This window comes from Dermacentor albipictus, unplaced genomic scaffold (assembly GCF_038994185.2).
Source record: "Dermacentor albipictus isolate Rhodes 1998 colony unplaced genomic scaffold, USDA_Dalb.pri_finalv2 scaffold_64, whole genome shotgun sequence".
Lineage (NCBI taxonomy): Eukaryota > Metazoa > Arthropoda > Arachnida > Ixodida > Ixodidae > Dermacentor > Dermacentor albipictus.
The window spans coordinates 122,276-143,625 of NW_027225618.1; the positions used below are offsets into that span (position 1 = coordinate 122,276).

At 45.4% G+C, this 21,350-nt stretch overlaps 1 protein-coding gene across 5 annotated transcripts in view; it reads right to left on the bottom strand.

Moving 5' to 3' along the window:
- Positions 1–21,350, bottom strand: part of LOC139046653 (zinc finger protein 625-like) — a 272,993-nt gene that overhangs the window by 20,540 nt on the left and 231,103 nt on the right. For 3 of the 5 annotated variants that reach the window (XM_070530210.1, XM_070530209.1, XM_070530208.1), the window contains exons 4-9: positions 14,543–14,811; positions 13,071–13,141; positions 10,130–10,256; positions 7,224–7,300; positions 3,907–4,033; positions 1,798–1,871 (exon numbers count right to left, since the gene is read on the bottom strand). In XM_070530210.1, coding sequence (XP_070386311.1) covers positions 1,798–1,871; positions 3,907–4,033; positions 7,224–7,300; positions 10,130–10,256; positions 13,071–13,141; positions 14,543–14,811 — 745 coding nt within the window. Of the gene's footprint in view, positions 1–1,797; positions 1,872–3,906; positions 4,034–7,223; positions 7,301–10,129; positions 10,257–13,070; positions 13,142–14,542; positions 14,812–21,350 lie in introns of those variants that run through there. The other 2 variants (XM_070530206.1, XM_070530207.1) reach the window with 2 other exon arrangements.

The following is a 21,350-nucleotide window of genomic DNA, read 5'->3' on the forward strand; positions in this document are numbered from 1 at the left end:
CTGAAGACTGCACGACAGCGCGAAACTGATGCCGGCTAGCTGAATATCATATTTGAAGTGAGCGAACGAGGGACAAAGAAGACGCAGAATCGAAGTTGAAGTTGCCTGTGCCACTAAAATATTACTCAGATCAGTCAGAAGGGTCACGAGGTACTTATAAACTATTTTATTCGGTCGGACGTATGCTGAAATTATTAGCGATAGTTTCATGCAGAGGGACTCACGCATATCACTCGTTTTTTAAAACTCTGTAGTTATGCGTGCATGCTAAAACATTATTTCAAAGTTTTCTACTTGTTTTTATTCCTAAAGCCATATTTTCATTTTTTTTTCGATGAAATAAACAAGCTGGGGGCCAAGATTTTGCAGCACTTCTACATTGACCCCCATTTAACTGTTCCTACATGCAGAAGGAAAGTAGCTTAGTCAGCAATGCGCGCGCAAAATGTGAAAAGATGAGTCGTTGATTTAAATCATGCGATATCACACTTATGGAGAAGTTTTGGCTTCACTGGAGATCCGCAACTCAATATTACAACGGCGCACAAACAGACGAACTCAAGAAACATGCCTGAAATGACAAGTTCTTCCGGCGTTAAATGAAACGCGAACGGCGGAGCGTGTGGCCTAGTCATAACCAAGGGCACAGTGTGGCAGTGCAGTGATCACGATTGAAAGGTGCAGACGTACTGTTTGATAGCACATCGGGAGGACAATCCCCCTATACTGAGATATTGTCGCTTATGTTCTGGTTCTCATATCTGATAGCGAGAAATTAGAACAATGAGAGAAAGCAAGAGCTAGAATATGGAAGTATAGACCGACGATGAGCGCACAGTGCGGCGATACCGTATACGCCATACCGGCGTCAGACGAAACGCGGACAGCGGTTCGCGTTGCTATAGTTACGCCGCCATCATTACCATCGCGCCGTCTTTTCTCGCTTCAAAATAAAAGGTAGCCGGAAGGGGAAGCCAAGCATCGCGGTATAGGGGTAGCATCATCGCGCAGTGTCGCCAAACGGGTCGTGCGTGCCTGTCAATTGTGATGAGTGCATCGCGCGATCTTTACTTTCATTTATGCGCTCTGCTGTTCGCGTTTCATTTGACGTCCATAGCAAGTACCCTGTCTTAAGTCGTCTTCGTCCACGTCTGCTGTTCTTCGTTCCATCCAATGATTGCGATTATATTGCAGGACCTTTTTTTTTGCAGTATATGGTAAGGACTAGACTCACAGCCCAGTTCGATTTATCATGCAGTTATCCACTTCAACAAACAGCTCCAAGAAGAGAAATTGCTACCAATCCAAGGCTTTAAGGGCCTTAACGCTGGTTTCTCGCTTCACGACGAGATCATGACATCTTGTAGCTTAAACCAAGAGCAGCTGCATCGCAGTTGGGACAAACATCTCACGTGGCCAGGAAGTGTCTTCTAGCACATGTTGCATGGTGCCTCCTTTTGCGCCACCCTCTGCCTAAGGGCAGGTATTGCTTTCCTACCTCTCCTAATTGTGCGTAAGGGATCGTTCACGGATAATGAGTGAATCGTCCTAGCGACTAGTACAGAATCGTACACGTGCGAGTAGCGTTATTACCGCAGCGAAAACTGTCAGATCTTGTCACCCGTGAAGTCAACCATGCAGAATTCTGAGCTCATATTGACAGGCGCAGAGCCATGTAGCTGAGACCCAACGGTGATGCTGTTTAAAATTGTCCTCTGCCATAGCAAACGTTACATTCCTCAGTCATCGCCAAGGTGAGGTGTGCCATAAAAGCGGCCGAAACCTTGCCAGACATACCGTGGATGGTGGATGTGTCTTCAGCCGGTTGGCACTTTGGGTTCACTTGGTGAACCCACATGCTCTCGGGAATTCTAAAACAGAAGACATGAACATGATCCCTACGTATGATGCGGGTAACAGTGGTTGAACAAAGATTGTAGCTGAAGCGAACGTTTCGGCAGGGGCACGCAACAAATGAGGTACACAAATACATATAAACAAGCAAATATAGACATGCAAACATCTGGCAGTGGATTATATTGATCCCAGTACCTCTCGGACATTTAAACTTGGGGTAAAACTAGATGGGGCACCCTTGTATATGACTCGTCGAATGTTCGACCATAATAGCTGGTACCTGCGCTTCTTCAAGAAAGTACTACGCAATTCGCCTCACGCATGCAATCTGATCAGACAGGCAGGTTGCGACGAAACTAAACAGATGCAATCAAAGATATCATTTCAGTAAGTTCCAAATACAGTCCGCCCTTTTTGCGTTGAACGACAACACTAAGCTGTTAGCGGGGCAACGCATTCCCGGGAAAAAAATAATGTTACGTCTCAACGCCATCCAACGGTGTTAATTGAACGTTGGCAACTTGTCAAACCACCGTACACACTAACCAAACGTCTACGTGGCGTGGACAATGACTGAAAGCGCTCACCCCACCATTGCCTAGAAACCTGAGAAAAGGCTGGCAGTGAGTAAACCGCGACAACGGATAGGCGCTGTAATTAGATGAGTGAAATCACTCCCCCATCCCTGGCCACTCATCTTCTTACATTACACCACGAACTTCTTGGGTGGTGTAGTTACTGCTGGTTATGGCGAGCAGGGGTGTGGTATCGCCATGAAGTCGACGATGTTGATTTGCTGCTGGACATTCTTCAGAATCCTTATTCGACACGCCTAGGAAAGATTACGGTATCAAAAGCAGACTATTTTCGAGAGTGAGGACAGAGGGTCCTGATTTGAATTGAGACGTGTAACTTGCTCCTGCACTGGCGAAATCGAGCCAAGCACAATGACGTCACTTTTACCGTTTATTTCTTGCTCTCTCACCGGACAGAAAGAAAGGAAGCGCTGATTGGGATCAAAGTGGGGTCGTCTGGGCGGGTAAGAATGCTGCATATTTGTTACACAAGCAATTCAACTTGCCGTCTTATCGTTATAAGACGCGCATCCGCACTCCGCCTAACGTATCACGTGTCGCAGTTACGTATCGTGCAAAAGGCGAACTCCCTCTCAACCACACGCTCAAGAACGGCGAGCTCAATAGGTGTGGCTCGGCAACTGCTTAACCTAGTGCCACCTAATACTGTTCTTGTGGCTTTTGGAACGTTTTCGTGGAGGTAAAAGTATTGAAGATATTGCCACCGGCAGTAGTGGAGACAGTGCAAAAAAAAAAGACAGGAAAGACTAGAAGGCGGAAGTGTGTGTGCTAACCCCACCCGCTCGATAGCCTCGTCCCACTGCCGCTGTTTTTCAGGGGTCAGCTGACCTCATCAAACGTCGCCAGTCGTCTTTGATAATACGGGACTACATAAAACCTAAATTCTGGGCTTTTACGTACCGAAACCATCATCTGATTATGCGGTACGCCGTAGTGGTCGACTTCAGATTAGCTTCGCCAAAGCAGCATACTCCCGGCGTACGCATGCTGCATTGCCTCGGTAAACTTGGACATTACCCTGTTTTATTTTATATGCCTTGACTCCGATGACAATCTTTCCTTCACACTCTTTATATATTCCATAATGGCGACTGAGTAAGCAGCTTACAAACCTGCAAGTGTACCGCACATTGCAGCGCGTTAACAGCGTGGAAAATCGGGCGAACTTGTGTAGCTTCGTGTTTGCGGCATGGCGTGTGCACAGTGCCGTGTATTCTTCCCTCCTTCCTTTATATCCTGTCCGTGTGCGGTCGCGGTCTTGCAACCATGAAGTACGTCAAGGCCAGCAGCGCCGGTCGAACGCTCAGAAGAGCTGATGCAGCACCTGAGTCAGCCATCAGAGCTAGCCTTCCCAAGGACAAATTACCGAGTAGAGGCATGATTGTTACACGGGTAGCCATCGCTGTCATCTCCAAATTGTTTTGCAACGCAACTTTTCTAAATGTGAACTTACGTGACGCCATCTTGAAAACTGGCTGATGCTTCCTCCATGCGAGCGCGAGTTGTGCTGGGCCTTGCGTGATCGATTTTGCCGATGAACCCCAGGTGCTGGTAACTTGCGCTCCAATTTTCAGTGACACCTTTATGGCATAAAAGTATAGTAAAGGTGTTTATTTGCAGTAGGGAAAAGGCAATTAAGGGGAAATGGATATTGCATGCTTATTGTGCAAGGCGAGAAACATTTATTGAGAGCAGCATTCCGGGCAAGTTGGTAATCCATTACTCAAATGATATTGCGCAACAAAAAACGACACAGACGACGGACGACGACACACCAAGCGCAAACTTTCAACGAAGTTTCGACATAGTAACAACGTAAAAAAATGGTTCTGGTGGTTTCTTGGCAATTCATTGTCGCGATCATGGCTGCAAACCTCTTGAGGACCAATGCACTATTGTTTCCCGTGGCAGTACGAAGCTCATCCGTGAAATATCTGAAGCGCCGATGATTGAAAAATCGGGTGATAAGTCTGTTAGCTTCCCTTCTTTGGCTCTCACAAAAAAGAACTAAGTTTCTTCGACGCGGCATCACATGACTCGTAACTATGTTACATGAATACGCAGTTCGTTTTTATGTAAGCGCATGCGCGGTCTACACTGCTTCACATGTATAAAATGAGTTTCAGTGGTACTATAAATTTAGTTGAAGGTATGTGCTTTGTGTGTCGTCCTCCCACGTCCATGTCGTTTTTTGTTGCGCAATATCATTTGAGTAAAGAAACGTTTAGTGGTAGGGAAGCTTTGCTGCTGTGCTTGCGTACGTGGTGCTGTCTTTCTGCAACTATGTCCTGAATGCATGCAAGAAACTCGTGGCGATGAGGAAGCCGAGCTCGAACAAGAATATGCAGTATTCGATTCTTCTGAAGATTATCACGTTTTATCTCAAACCGTGGGCAGACCACAACAATGCTCAAAGGGAAAAACGACACGTCAGTTTCTTGTGCGTGGAACCCTTGACCCATTACATTTGCTGTGTTATCCAGTAATAAGCACATTAGATGCCTCACGAAGTTCTTCCTTTTGTTCATCTATTACGAGCAGCAGACATAGCCCGACGCAGATGACGACAAAGAAAGATTGAGAGGCCGCATTCCTACAGAGGGTTTTATGTTTTTGTTTTACGTATGCCATCATTTACTGACTTTCTGTGACAGATAGGTGGGTCATCCAACGACGTACTCGCCTTTCAGAAACTGGTTATCCAAATCCATTTCTGTGACTCGGGTAGCTGAAGTTGCTAAGCACCGACTTTAAGCACTGCATGTTTAGCAGCTCATTACGAATGGTCACACGGCTGTCCTCGCCAATGTTCCTGTGTAGGCCAACAATAGTCTATAGGAAAAACTCTCAAAAAGATTGGTCAAGGCGCGTATGTAAGAGTCGTATTGCAGACACCAGATCAGCTTGGAAAGAAATGCGGAAGTGTTAATTCACGGCGCAATGCCACTAAATGGTGCAACAGCAAGCGTCAAAGCGCATGAAAGTGGGGATTCTATGGAAAAAAAAAATATGGAGTTTTACGTGCCAAAACCACTTTCTGATTATGAGGCGCGCCGTAGTGAAGGACTCCGGAAATTTCGACCACCTGGGTTCTTTTGCGTGCACCTAAATCTAAGTACACGGGTGTTTTCGCATTTCGCCCCCATCTAAATGCGGCCGCCGTGGCCGGGTTTCAATCCCGCGACCTCGTGCTCAACAGCCTAACACCATAGCCACTGAGCAACCACGGCGGGTTGAACTCTATGGAGAGTGCTGTAAAGATTACAGCTATGTGGGCATCTTTCCTATACCTGCGCAGAAATTGCGTGAAATTGGTAAAACGAAAATGCAAGACACTTAAAAGGTGGAAATTATGGCAGAATCCTCATGAGGATGACCATCAACGCTACTGAAATTAGCGTTAAAACTGCAAGGGACAAGCCGTTTTGTTGAATACCCCTTTGTTTACAATATCAAGGGGGGGGGGGGGTGGAGTTGGCTAAGAATCATCACGGAATTGTTGCCCCTACACGCCTGGGTCTCTGCGCCTTGGTACGTCACATAACATATTAAATGCGGATTCCCAACCACCGGGACTAAAGATTTGAGTTTCACAATCTTTGACTTCGGAGGAACTACTGTGTGATTACATCGGCGTAATTTAAGGAACTCATTTTTTATTGTCTGACATTGCCAATTTTATCAGTCGCGCCGTTAAAGTCGCAACGTTCGTCAGGCCTGCGAAAGAGATTGTGCAGATACTGGCAGAACGAATAATGCTTGGCTGTATCCATGGAAAACTACTCGCCTTACAAGAAAGAACATTCAGTTTGGAAGGCCGGTGTATCAGCATGGCGTAGATTTTCTCCTTAACAAAGCGTTACAAATTTGTAGTGGCACATGCATTGGAAACAGTTGAGTACAGTGACTGGTATTCATTCAATACAAATAATGTTAACGTTTCAGAAGCGCATAGCCGGGATGTTTGGTAAAAATTTACGGCAACAGGGCGCAAACAACTACCCAACAATTTTGTCTCCTTGTTCTACGTTTAATTTGTGAAGGTAGTTTTTGCTGCTGCTGCGACTTGACTTGCTTGGTATGAAAGAACCAAGAGCTTAAATATAAACCATTTTGGCCTGCCCCAAATTGCATGCTGTATCTTCTGCATTCAGCGGCAGCGGGATATGTCGGCTGCTCGTAACATGCTATGTGTGAGCAATCATTATATTATGCCGAAAACGTGACAGTAGCGTTACGACCCTCCAGTAAAGACATTTGAAACGCTGCCCTAATTGTGCGCCCTAATCTGCATCCACATCAACGCACTTGCTTTGCCAACCAGCTTGATCGGATTCAGGGAAACATTATCAAAATGTCAGGACGACGAACCACTCTGAGAGTCTGCTTGGCAAATAAAATTGTAGACCAATGCTCACGTGATGATTCCATTTACGAGTGAACTAATCACTGCATGGAATGAGCAGTCTCAGATTCTGCCATTATCTGGGAGCATCCTTTACCAGCTCACCGATACAAGAACATATTCATGCAAAAGCTTCTGCTGCATAGGTTATGTATGAATTTGCATATATTCAGAGAAGCACAAATTTCTCAGTAAGGACAGTTATAAGCTGGTTCATGCGGAAACCTCCTTGACGGCTCTGGTAAAGTGCATCCGTGTGCGCAATAAATGTACCACTGCCACGGTACCATAGGGGCTATGTTCTACGTTTCTTGTGAACTATCTTCGGAAGTTCCACAGGTCGCAAATCAGCATTGCCTACGTACCCTCGACGTTGTAAGTCCCATCGGTTATCGGAGTCTGCTCCATGTACCACTGGTAATGCAAGGCGCAATCAGGAAGGCTGCAATTAATAAAGCATTGGTCAGACAATTCCTACCTGTGACAAAAATGGTTCAAGTTATGTTTGATTAACCCAAATTTCGCAAGAAGTAAAGTCGTGTTTTGTAATCTCGCTACTTGCAATAGTTCGTTCTCATCAAAGACTGGCTGTACTTGCTGGCATAGCGCGAACAGCACACTCGGGGCAATATACGGGGCAGAGCACTCATCCATCATAGTCGGAACGGCACTGTCACTTGCACGAACAGTGTCACTTTAACTGTTAAAGTACTTACAGCGACTCCTATGTAGGTTGGTGTATAGAATTTGAAAAATTCCCATTTGCAGCCACCGGCTGTGACATGGCATCGCCGTGCTGAATTTGGCGTTTTCACGCCAATTACAATGAGTTAAATCCATTCGGCAAGTCATCAACATAAATGGATTAAAGCATACGTCGAGGAATAAATGAACGTACGAAATTTGTTTTTCACAATAACAATGATACAAGTAGGTCGCCTACACCCTGCTAACCCAGTATTCTCCATGTATGGCCTGGGCGGAACATTGGCAGCACTAACATGGTACATGCGCTTAGATAAATACCTTTCTATTACCTTATGGATGCTGACCTGAATACCCATTTCCCAGAGATAACACAAACTTCCGCAGGGCCTGGTGGGGTGTCAAGTGTTTTGGATATCAAGAAACAATGACAGAAAGAACTGTTTTTAAGCAGGAGCGTTACGGATGTAAGACACAATCCGCACGAGCTGGTCAGTTGTGGATCGGCTTTCTTTAAAGCACCGTTCGTGAACACCAAGTAGTTTGTTTCGTTCAACATAGTAATAGCCCACGATTGATCATCTTTTCTAATAGATTACACGAGCAGGTTCATAACGCTAGGGGCCGCGTACATGCCATAGAAGATGTATCCTAACAATGTTTCAAGAGGGAGACATAGATAACCTCTTTACATGCCAAGGAAATAGATATTGTTGCCCACATTGTGTTCAAAACAAGCGTAGACCAATTTGTGTATCAGGATAAAGGGGTTTTATTATTTGGTACATGGTCTGATCAGTTCCCAGAGCAGACTTATCCCGAGTTCTTTAGGACGTTGCACTCTAGGTAGAGCGTGAGTGTATATGATGCTATGCACATGTCTATCGAGGGGCATGCTTTATCTCAAGCTGAAGAATTTCGACTCATTATCAATAAAGAGGCATCCACAGCGGAAGAAATTACAGCGAAAATTACAGCGAAAATCTTCCCTAAGGGGGCTATGTACATTTATATCTCTCAATAATATGTAATTTGCGGGAATTTCATCCATGATAAATAAATGAATGAATAAATAAATAAATAAATAAATAAATAAATAAATAAATAAATATATAAATAAATAAATAAATAAATAAATAAAAGCTTTGTTTCAGTTTGCAATACAGTGTGCAGCAATACATACTGGTGGGGGGGGGGGGGTGTAAGAGAAAAATCCGTCTTATACGAGCACTTGACAAATCTCTCGAACCCATTCATTAGGCTCTGAAACGGTTTTATGATGTTGGTGGTTGGGAGGGACGTAATTGGAACTGATTGTCACCAGCTTACCGAGCAGCATTGATGGAGCAGCAACTGCTTCAAAGGTCGTTCGTAGTTGTAATTGATGGCAGGGAATCCCTTTACCTACTATAATAGCCACACCACCCGACCAGGTGAGTCCATCGTCGCAGTCTTTCCCAAAAATAACATTGTCTTGGAAACTGTGTGTGGATACGTTAGGCGTGTTTCCTGAACACATATAGCTTTTAAAAATTGATAAATTATGGGGTTTAAGTGCCAAAGCCACGATTTGATTATGAGGCACACCGTAATGGAAGACTTCGGAATAAATTGGTCTACCAGGGGCGCTTTGGCGTGCACCTAAATCTAAGCACGCGGGCATTTTCTCATTTCGCCCGCGTAAAAATGCAGCCGTCGTGGTAGAAATTTATTCCGGTGAATTCATGCTTACCAGCCGAACACCCTAGCCACTAAGCAATCACGGCGGATTGCAGCACCTTTGGACTAAATTTCCGAATATGTTCTTTGACATCATCTAAATAGTGTAGAAGTCTCGTTACATTCCTCTGCAATTTTGATGTGTACGTATTGCCGAACACATTTCTGCGGCTTGTCTAATATAAGACAGGTAAGTTACCTTACAGAGTTCTTTTCGCTTCGTATGACGCAGGGTTACTGTTAGTTATACGGGTCGAAGTGAACCGGCGGTGGCGTTCGAATAGGAATCGTGTTAAACACCCTTCTTGCAAGCGGTGGTTTGGCGATGCCTCGCGTTGAGTGACAGCATCTCTAAGTTCCACAGATCGAGAAGTTGACGAGCTCTTCTCGAAGGGCAGAACAACTCTGGCTGCACCCGCCGAAGGGGCTGGTTGCCCAACATTGGTCACACTCTTCGTTGGCGAGTCTGCTGCGGCACTGTCCGTTTACACACGGCATCAGCATACCCTACGCTATGAAGAAATGAGAAGCGTCTTCTTGCATTCTTGATGCGCATTCACGCGTCCTTTGTGCATCTTTACGCGTCCGTTATGCGTCATTACGCGTCCCTGATGCGTCCTTACGCGTGCCTGATGTGTCACCACTCGTATTAGATGCGTCTTCACGTGTCCTTGAAGCGTCCTCACGCGTCGTTGAAGTAGGTGCTTTCTTTTGCTTTTACACTTATGACCTATTTTTCTATTTTCTATGCGGGATAAAATCGCAAGTTGGCGGCGCGGTCGCTGTCGCACTCCGCTCAATGACAGGGGTGCTTTATATAAAGAAATATTTCGAAATGTTGGTTCACCTCGCGGTGTCTTTCGTAGTGAACGATACTTTCTCGATGGCAGCGGGGCTCGTACTGGGCCTGGCGTGATCCGCACTGGCGGTGGACACCACAGGCGCATCATTCGTGCTTCCGCTCTCAGTGGCATCTGCGGGGCCCGAAAAAAACAGCAGAGGTGTTCACACGTCGCTGTGGAGACGTCATTGAAAGAGCGTGAAAAATAAATGGTGGCATGCAGTACGTTTTAGTAGGGCTTTATGTGTATGGAAGGCTGGCTGCTTTGTTGGCGTGTGCAGTGTGCTTTTTCTTTCTGAAAAACTGGAGTTCGGTGCTCACTGCAAGTAAGAGATTTTGCATTTATGCAAGAGACAAGCACGGTTAACATTGTAGAATGTTTATTTTTCTAAAAATGAATACGCTGTATTAATACAGCAGAATAGAACACAACCTTGTTCTAAGCGAAAGACGACAGGTCGCTATCTTTCAGTGCGCTACAAATGTCGAATGTAGTATTCCACTTTCCACTTTCGAGCAAGAGGCGTGTTCCATGCTTCACTAAGGTCGCAATGCAACATCTATTATATTCAATAAGCAGCTTCTGGCACGCACTCAACTTGCCTTTGCCAAGGAGGACGCGTCCTCGTTATTGTAGAGCTGCTTATGTAGAAACGTGCAAAAGGGATCTTCAGCGCGGAGGCTTCTACCTAGTACTTGCGAGCAGGGAAATTGTTTAATATTGCTTTCCTTGGTCACGCTTCCACCAACACTGATGTAGGCTATCACATGTAAATCTTGTAGCTGCCCTAAACTTACTTATTGTTCAGACGGTATACGTCTCTAAAGACGTATTGAATGTGTCAAAATTTGCAAAAAAGAATATCACGCCTGCAACTCTAGTTGAGCAATAAAAACGATATCTTAATTTTAGAAAGTACATTTACTGATACCCGTCAATCAACAAAAATAATACTCAGCGTTCTGAAGTTTACCAGAATGTTATAGCTAGGTCTTTTGGAAAACGTTGGCAAATATTTGTCATTTCTGTAAATTGTAAATTCATCAATCAAACTTGGCCGCTTTAGGCATTCTAAACCATGCGGTCCACAGTACTGCGATATTTGTTTTAGGATTAGAGTTACTAAATTGCTGACGTGGTGTTTCAAATATTTATAAACATGCCAATTTCCGGGAATTTTGGCACACCATCCAGGCCTTAAATAGATAATTGCATGACTACAGTCACTAGAACATTCTCAAATGTGACAAGCATCGTTCATGTTAGTCTAAGAGTTCTTCTTTAAGGCATTTGTGCATTTTTCATGTTGAGTAGAAAAATCTGAAATGTCCCAGAGACGAAGCTTCCCATTCAAAAGAAAATTGTTTCGAAATGTTGGGCGTTGCCGCGTAACGATGGCTGTCTTGATGTCACGAACTCGCATGTTGACACTTTCATTACGATTGTACCTCGATATTCACTGCCTTATGTGCAAAAGTGCACCTGCAGGTTCTGCATCTCACCTATATACTGCTAGCAGGAGACAGTCTGATCGGATTGTAGACAAAGGAAAAGGTGACAGAACAAGTTAAACTCTAATAAAACTTGAACGCCCAGCAAAGCCTTTCCTTGATGTCATAGATGCAAGCTTCCAACGATAGTGAACTATTCGTTAAGAGACTGGCTATCCTATGCATATATTCACCTACGTCTGTTGCTCAGTTCTTAAAATGCTCTTACAGATAGCTGTGCGTCTTTGAAAACTAATTTTAAACAAAGAATGCCCGTGATGCTCTGCACGCCTTCGATACCCATCCCACTGATTAAAAGTCCGCCCAATGCGCATATGTGAGGGTGGTGTGGCCGGCATCTGATAAGATGAGAAAGGCTTGGAGAATTACAGTTTGACAAGGCAGTATCGTTGAACAATGTAATAGCAACGATCCCGCCATGTTGCGGTAAATATGATGACCGCGAATGTTACAGAATACTAATAAGGCATGGCTGGTTTTCCCTTAGACCGACAGAGAGCTGTATTAGAGGTCCCCTCACCAGGTTTGGCTGTCGTAAACACACAAGAGCCTCTCGCAAAATGAAGTTGTGGCTACAGCGCCTCCAACGTACAAGCGGCTGCGTGGCAGGAAACAGTTGCAAACAGTACGCCACGTGCCCTTACTGTGGAAGCAGCCACGCTTTGAGAGAGCCGGTCTATGTGAACTGCTTGCAACGGCACCGTTCACTGCACGGGAATTTGGCTGATCATCCAATGACCGAATGTGCGCAATCAGATGTATTGTACGATAAAAACGTATCGAAATAAATAATAGAGGCGGGCATCGTCACGTTAACATGATCCAGGGCGTTTGATCCTGTAGGGGAGAAGGCAAGCAAGGAACGCCGCTTATGAAAGCCTTTCGGTGCAGAGGGGGAGAGTGTCTGTAAGCAGTAACACTCGCCTGCTGATGGCACAGTAGCAAGACAGCTAGATGTCATTTATCCTCTCCCATAGCGAATGTACTCGAGAAGTTGTATTACCGAAACGCTCCCTTGACGGCACCTTTGCAATTTCCAGTGATTAAATTAAATTTGCAATGGCGCCAGGCAATAGACCCTTTGATGACAGGATCATCCAACAAGCATTTACCGTGAAGTATAAAACATGCGGTTGGCATGCTACGCATTGCAAAGCTTGTTACTCTGACCCCACTTCAACACGAAGTGCATAACAAAACGAGAAGCATCGATTGCATTTGCGAATGAATTTATCGCGTTGAAAGTGAATTCATTCGAAACTTGAGGCACGTAGAATATGCGTAGTGTTGTCTCTGTTAGCACTCAATTCATCTGCATGAATATCACGATGACTGCACAATCAGCAACCGACATGCTGACGGTTGCTGCCTCCTCTGGGCTTTGTTAAGCATCTCCGCGAATGGCATCGATGGTTAAAGGCCATGCCGTACGTACCATTGACGTCCGTGGCATCGGTCTGGCGGTTCAACGCCTTTAACCCGTCACTGATGTACTCGTCAATATACCTGGAATGAGACATACGTATTGGTCTTTGAGCTCCCAGTTACGGCGGAATATATTCGAAGAAAGTTTTTGGCAAACAGAATTTAGATCAAGGGAACTCCTGCTTCGTTAATGAAGGCTGTTTCCGTAATGCATCATTTTATCAAAATGATCGCTTTCTGACCGGCACAGGGTGAACGGCACGCTCTTAAATTATGCAATTTCTTAAATCATGACATGAACCGTGAATTATAAGTAAGCAGCAAACAATGCTAGAGCCAAGTTAGGAAGGTGGTAAGCTGGAAGATAACTACATAATTATGTACTCTTATCCCCTCCGAGGTGTCCTTTTTAGACTACGTGCCTGTAGCTCTACGACGCCATGCGAGTCAACTGGGAAGCGCTAGTCATACACATTGCGACAGAACTGCCGTGCCATAAGCGGCGTGCCTAAACAGGGCGCGAGTGCTTAAAATCATGCTTCAGGTAACGCAAGGTTATGTTAGGTTTCGCTAGGTTATATTAGCTCTCGTACAGGGGACTAGCCAGTAAGCCGAGTCGGCCGCCCAGCCACTTAATCTTAAGATTTGCGGTCGGCAACTGTTCTCGCCATTTCACGATTACGTTCACACACTCTGCCCACACGGCCATTCGCAGTTGCACCAATATGATGCGGCCGTCGCGTCGTGCCGGTAGTATTTTCCGATTTACCCGAACATGCCGTAAAAATGAACTTTGCGTTCATTTCGAAGAAATGGCGTTTTCCTTCAAGCGCACCATTTATATTTGCTGAAAACGAGTAACACCAAAAAATTAAGAAGTTTGCTCACTTGGTCACGCACATCTTGCGTTTTTATCAAGTTGCACTGTATCTGCGATATTCCGTGAGGCTGTAGGAGTATGCTCACTCGATCGGCAAGGGAAGTTTGACGTACTGTTCTATTTATTTATGTCATTGTGTTTCACGTTGCAAAACCCCGCTCTCGCTATGACGGCCCCTTTGAAGGATCGCGGAATTAAATTTCACCATCTGGGTTTCTATTATGGGCCGGTAAATCCAAGTACCGGAGCCTTCTTGCATTTCACAATCACAAGCGAAAGACCACCGCGGCTTCTACATTACCCATGGTGTCGAGCTAAGCAGTGCAACATCCCAGCCAATGGGCTACTGCTACAAGTGTGCGATTCGGTGATCAAACGCAGTCTAAATATATATATGTATACTTTGATAGAAACATTTGCCTCCTGTAGAGGCACGTCTCTTTACCATAACCATTAACAGCCGCAGCCACGCTGCCTGTAAGTTGTCCTCGAAAACGGCCACTTCGGTGTGGGAACAAATGTACAGCTGCTAAAGTCTGTATTCCAGGTTGTTTCTGCGGCTGAAAATATCCAACGAGAATTTCACGAACGGGAATACTCACGCAAGGTAATCGTCGGAAGTGCATAAGGCACCCTCGCCGCCTTCACGGCTTTTATCCGGCATTGCTGTGTCGATGAAGGTAAACGCAGGAGGCGCGTGTCCACCGTTCCTTTGTTGATTCATGTCTGATGCTGACACCCCGGAGTACTGGCGTCTTTCTGAGAAAGAACGTGGTTGAACGATCGCGCATGCGCACTCCGTGCCAAGGATGAAAGGGAACCAGTAAGACGTTGGGCATTTGGGCAACTCGAATGATATCGTAAAGTCCATCTGGAAAAAAACAGACAACAGAGTGCGCCACTATGTCGACGCTAAAGCGCTAATATTGGAGTACTAGAAGAAGAGCCCCAGTGACACATGTTGTACTGGCACCGAATCATAAAAGCAAAGTTAAGTGAAGCCCTCGCTCAGCCAAAAACCGTAGACACGAACCTGTGTTTTTAATGTTTCTTTTTTTTTTTCAGGAGTAGTGCTAAGGCTACTCGGGAGATATTGGCAGTCGTGGCGCAACTAGTGAATACACCGAATGAAAAAAAAGACGACCCAACGTTTATACGAGGGCGAATCAGAAAGTATTTTCCCCTATATATTTAGGCCGAATTACGCTTGCAAATGCGAAGTGAACATGTGCATTCCCAGCGGCGGACCATTCTTGGACCGGCCCAGACTTATCTCCCGGTAGCTCCGCGACACGGCGCTGCTGTCAGATGCTGAAGATGGCGGTTGTGCTTCACACATACACGGAGAATGACCAACAATGTGTAATTCGTTTTCTATGAAGCAAAGGATGAACGCCCATCAAAATCCACAGAAAAATGCAGGCCACATATGTGAAAAGGTGTCTCACTTTGAGGAGTGTGAGGTGGTGGTGTGAGTTCAGTGCAGTAGAAGCTTCTCACAAAGGAGAGAGCTGTTAGTTTCTCTGCTCTACAGCTCCTTAGCTACACCAAATGACTGGGTGTACGGCACCCAATTCGCATGCGAGAGTTAGGAGGTTTAAATCCCAATGCGGCCGCAAACCAGCCAATTTTTCTAATGGGTAAACATGTCCCCTGGCTGAATCTGGGCCAAATGCGTGTGTGCGTCTGGAAGTGGAGCAATTTAGAAATCCGTGGTTGTACTTCACAGGCGCCTCTTGTACCACCGCGTATTATATACTGTAAAGGTAGAACGTATTCTTGAACACGAGTTAGTAGACATTTGACGAAGCTATTAAGCAATTAGGACCTCCGTGATGTGCGGTCCTTGGCTTTCAAAGCCAATTTTCGTTTTTTTCTTAGACTTTTACACTGTGCAGCTGTTGCTCTTTTTCACGCTGAGGGGGTGGTAGTTCAGAGCGTGCATATACATGGCAGGGGCGTGGTAGATAGTAAAGGCGATGCGAGAAATTCGTTTGCGTCGCACAAATTGCGTAAGTGTCATAGCTTGATGGCTTCCTCCTGGGTTTAATGCGGTGCGCGTTTTTGTGCTCCGATGAGGCTTACATCCGTACGGTATGAAGCAGCAACAAGGTTGCGAAAATAAACAGCTGAAGCTAGCCAATGCTTCTTTCTTTGCCTTTTCTCTTCTTGTTCAGTGTATCACGCTTTCCCTGCCAGACGTAGGACCGCTATCGCCAAGCGTCAGATAGTGCTAGAGGTGCCGGTGAAACTTCGCGTAATCACCTAACGCTTGAAACATACCCTCTAGACATCCGCTCTCGACTGATAGTATTCTTTCACATGGGCAGATTTTGCACAACGGCGTTATGCCTGGCTGTCTAGCTATCCAAGCAACGATAGACGTTAAACATCCAAGGCTCGTGTAAGTGACGACAGTTCTCTTCGTAAACACAGGCTCGCTTCTGCTCGCTTCCATGTGTATTTAGTTCTGCGTAGAGACTTGACGTAGTGCTATAGGGCTGTTTCTCGGCAAAATGCCTCACACCAAAAATCTTTCCCCCCCCCCCCCCAACCAAGCTCGAGGAACAGACGCGTAAGCAGTCCCAGGCCGCTTGCAGTCATCATGCGACTCTGACACCTCAGACCCGTCTCACCGTACTGGAACGAACATCAATTACTGAACATAAACGATAGGTCACCCGAACGAGCAAGCGACGTTACTTCAATAAATTTAAATATTTTATCTATAAACAACCATCGTGTATTTCCCGCTGCACGTGTCACCAGCTGGCACCACGTTAGCGCGGTCACCATTATCACTCCGGAAAGTAATACGGGTAGTGGCTGCAGGAATTTTTTTTCTGGTACGAGAGACCCTGCTGTCAATTTGCGTCGTGATCCACGAGGCACTGCTGCGTCAATTGCAATACTCCCGCGCAAGGAATGGTCGTTTCCCCGTGTCTGCGTCACCACATTATTCTATGAGACAATTTTAATCTCGCCATATCACCACAGGGACAATCCTGAACGGAATTCCAAAATCTTGATCTCTGAACCATGTAGACAGGAACACATTTATCAACGGTATCTTGCGGTAGAAGTTATATTCTTGACAAATGAAGCTGCCGTAGAAATTAAAATTTGGAAGTAAGTCCATGCCTATCACCGAAGACAAGGAAGTTGTTGGAGCAGCTAAAGCTGAGAGAGCATCGAAGTTGACTACACACCGGAATTCTGTACATTGGCCTCAAGAAGTGAATCTAGATTCACATTTAGTGAGCATTCTTCATTGCGGCCGCTTTGTGGTAAGAACCAAGCGACTGCCTCAGTAAATGCCCTCTTTGTTGAGACAGCTTTCGAAGTTCGCTCAGAGGACGAGCTTACTCGGGTCGTATAGCTAGGTGCTCTATATTCACGTTGTTTCATCGTGAGAAAGCTATAAGAACGAAATTCACCTGTAGTAAACGTTGTCCTTCCAGTAATCTTTGTTGTTACTGCCTGAATGATGGCTGTCATCTCCTGGTCAAGTGAGGGGCCTTTCCAGAAAGAGCTTACCTTTTGAGACAAAGCATGCATTTCTGAAGTACACAAGCGCAAATTAAATTTTCTTTTATTTTCAACTTGTGTGTCTCAGATATGGGCGCATTATTTAGATTTATGTTGCGTGGCTACATTTACAATGTTGAAAATCAAAGCACACGCCCTCCGATCAGCTGCAACTGCTAAGATGTATTTGGCGCCGCGCACGCGCTTACTCTTCGGGGCCATAGAGGTTATCTTCGCTAACGATTTGTTATTTTCTGTGGCTACAAATCTTCATCGGAAGCATTTAAAAGCGGTTAAAAATTAGTAAAGTAAAACAAAATTATGCCCATCCAGTACACAAGTGGGCATTGTGTAAGGACATGTGTGTACATGGGGTAGTATAAGGCCCCAATTACAGCCCAAAGGCTATTGTTTTTTTCTCGGTTCATCCGTGTACTTGCGGCATAATGGAAACTGCACTGCGCATGCGTGCGAAGCGACGTGAAGCAAGCACCTTTTCGGCAACACAGCAGCAGCCACAATCAGCAACGAAGTCCGGGATGGTTCGTCTCAAAAGCTTCAGTTTAGAAACAAGAATACCACAATTGCAGGGCTTCACCCTTAACTGTCTTTCGATGTGCGTGAATGCCTACTAGGGCTGTGCTTCGAGTTATACTACCGCTCTCGGACATGAGATGCGTTTGTCCGGTTTCTGTGTTTATCCATGTCCTGCGCTACGAATTAAAACACGTGCCAAGCCGTGGTTACTGAAGCCAGGTTGCTATTAAATTATGGGGTTTTACGTGCCAAAACAACTTTCTGAATATGAGGCACGCCGTAGTGGAGGACTCCGGAAATTTCGACCACCTGGGTTTCTTTAACGTGCACCTAAATCTAAGTACACGGGTGTTTTCGCATTCCGCCCCCATCGATATGCGAAAGGGTGGCTGAGAGGACAGCTATTTGCGGGTTGATACGAGGGCACTCACAAAGAAGGTGCGCGATTGTTTCATTGCACCTGTAGAAGTCACAAATAGGGCAGTTGGCCATTCCGATAAGAATGAGTACGTATTTGCAGATGCGACTCGAAGCCACAGATGGACTAGAAGGGTGCAGTTTGGTCGTGGAAGGTTGGGCGGAATAGGGAGCTGTAAATTAGGGTGCAGGGTATGAAGGCGTGCCCTTGTAAACTCTGATGAATTCCACTGAGGTAATGTTAGGCCACGTGCAAGTGCGGAAAGCTTTTTTTTTGGCAGTGTCGGCTCCCGAAAGAGTAATGGCAATGCAGTTGACGCTGTCATGGGTAAATCGGGCAGCATCGTCTGCTCGATTATTGCCATGTATGCCACAGTGACTAGGCAACCACTGATATATTATATCCTGTCCCTCATCAACTACGCGATAGTGTACTTCTCTGATCTCTGCGACGAGCCGCTTATGTGATCCATGGCGCAGTCCTGAGAGTACAGTGTGCAGGGCTGCCTTGGCTGCCAGAAGGTTGACCATGTATGGGGTGGTTCCTCCTGAATGAAATGAAGAACCGCACGCACGGCCATCAGTTCAGCAGCTTTCGTTGAGGATACATGTGAGGTATTTAGTTGTATTTTGACGGATCTTGTTGGTATCACCACGGAGGCAGCTGAACTTGCAGATGTGACTGAGTCATCGATGGAAACGTGTACGCGGCCACTGTGCACCTCATGTAAAAGTCCTAATGTGGCCTGCTTCGGAGCAAATGACGGCATGTTAGCTTTCTTCGTGATTCCTAGGATGGTGAATTGTATTTCGGGTTTCTGCATGCACCGTGATGGTGAGGATGGCCTTCCTGCAGGCATGTAGTTCGATGGCAACGAGGTACGTGTAGCGACAATTATACTACTGAAAATTTTGCGTGGACTTTCTGCAGGTAAAGCGGTGAGATGGTGAGAACGTAGTCGGTAGTCAGGCAACATGCCGAATATGCGCCCTGAGAGTGTCGGTTGCCAAGTACGTTGATATTGCGTGATCTCGCGCTATGAAAATCGTTGCCGCGAAGTGTATATGCACACTTCGGAAGACCAATACATGCCCTTAGGGCTTGAGCTTGTAGTCCCTCCAATAGCAACCATCTCATGAGGCCTGTATCTCACAAATGCCAAGGACGTCTTCACATTTCATCACACAAAGGGAAGCGCAATGACAGAATTCTCGTTTCAGAATTGCAAGGCTTGAACAAAGTGAGACTTCAGAAAATGTACAGTGCGTAGCTGAGGCCACAGAAAAAGGTGGGTTGTCGCTAGTTTCCTCCAACATCCAATCACTTAGTGCTCACTCTACAGTCATTGAACACGACACACTTCTCAACTAAGCAGATGTATTGGCTATTTCCGAAACGTGGCTTGATGAACCGGTTCCAATCCGAGAGTTTCAGTATGCAGCACGATGTAGACTATGCAGAACAGACATGATAAGCAACACCAACTGCTACCACAATTCTGAGAATTCTCTACTAATGCGCAAGCATTTCTGGGCATAGGAAAGTCGATGGCTAGGTAGACACGCATAAGTTACGAAGACCAAGTAAACAATGTGAACTCAGATTGCAGCCAAGCAACGGCTACGCATTACTGGATAATTCTGGGAATGTCTGGAGCAGTTTTTTAGTTTCATATTTCATGAAAGTTCGTTCAACAGAATTTTTTCGGACTGGCGATTTAGATAGCACGAAATTCTATTTTTTAGGAGATCAGAGCTCCCTGTAGCGAGTGTAAAAAAATAAATGTTTACGACAGTGAGGCGTTGACTTGAAACAACTCCAAATGGGTCGCAGCGTACGGAACCTGGCACCTGCTCTCCATTCGCATGTTATAAAATGCCTGAACAAAGAATCGGTGCATCCAGGTGTCAGGCGTCCAGTAGCAGCGACAGAACACCAATCCCAAGCTACGTAGCTTTCTCTGCTGCAGCCTGGCGCGAAGCAACTTCCAATATTTTGAAAAAAAGAAACGAAGAAAAGGTGCTTAGTCTAGAGGCCATCATTAGTAAGTCTATGGCCTGAATGCACTCAATCTGTCGATAGTGACCACTTGTTCACGTGTTAACGATGTCAAATGCGCCTGCTGGCCACGCAAGGAGGGTGGAACAAGAGCTCGTTAACACCAACATCGAGAACGAATGACCGCCCTAACCTCGACCGCAGCGCCCCCTCGCAGACCGGGGACAGACTGCGTCTGCTTTGAGAGAAGAGGTAGAGTTCTGGAAATGAAATTGTTTACGTTATATATACTCCCGAATTGTTACACGTGCACCAATTTACCCCTGGAAGATGTAGCACTTCAGTTAAAGAAGAAAAAGTAAAGATTACAGTCAATTTAGCATACGGCAAAGAGGATGAAAGCGAAAGCCTGCGCGCTCGCAAGAGATTCATTAAAAAACTTGAACACTGTCTTTCGAATGCGCTGTTACTTTCTATTATTACTTGCTTTCTCTTAAGAGGAAGCTTTAGCTCGGGCCCAACTCCGACGCGGCCTATTCAAATACATGGAAAACGCAAAAACGTTTTTGTGAGATAACCCCTGGACCGATTTTGATGAAATTTGTTGCATTTGAAAGAGAAAGTTAAATTCTAGTGACTGCTGGGAGCGGAATTTCGATTTAGGGCTTGAATTTTCTTAAAGCGATTTTCAAATATTAGACCGTTTGAAAAAAATAGAAGCACGAAGTTTACAAATTCATAGATACGCATAAAGAATTGAAAGCGTGGTTCTGTAAACGGCATCCATTAGATCATTCAAAGCGGACAAATTCAATATGTCATTTTACATCTTACGTGAATTTGGTACGTTGGTTACAACGGTTTTGCAAAAGTTGTATTTCCCTATGATTAAATTTTATTAAATTCATGTGTAACATATCAATTTTGTC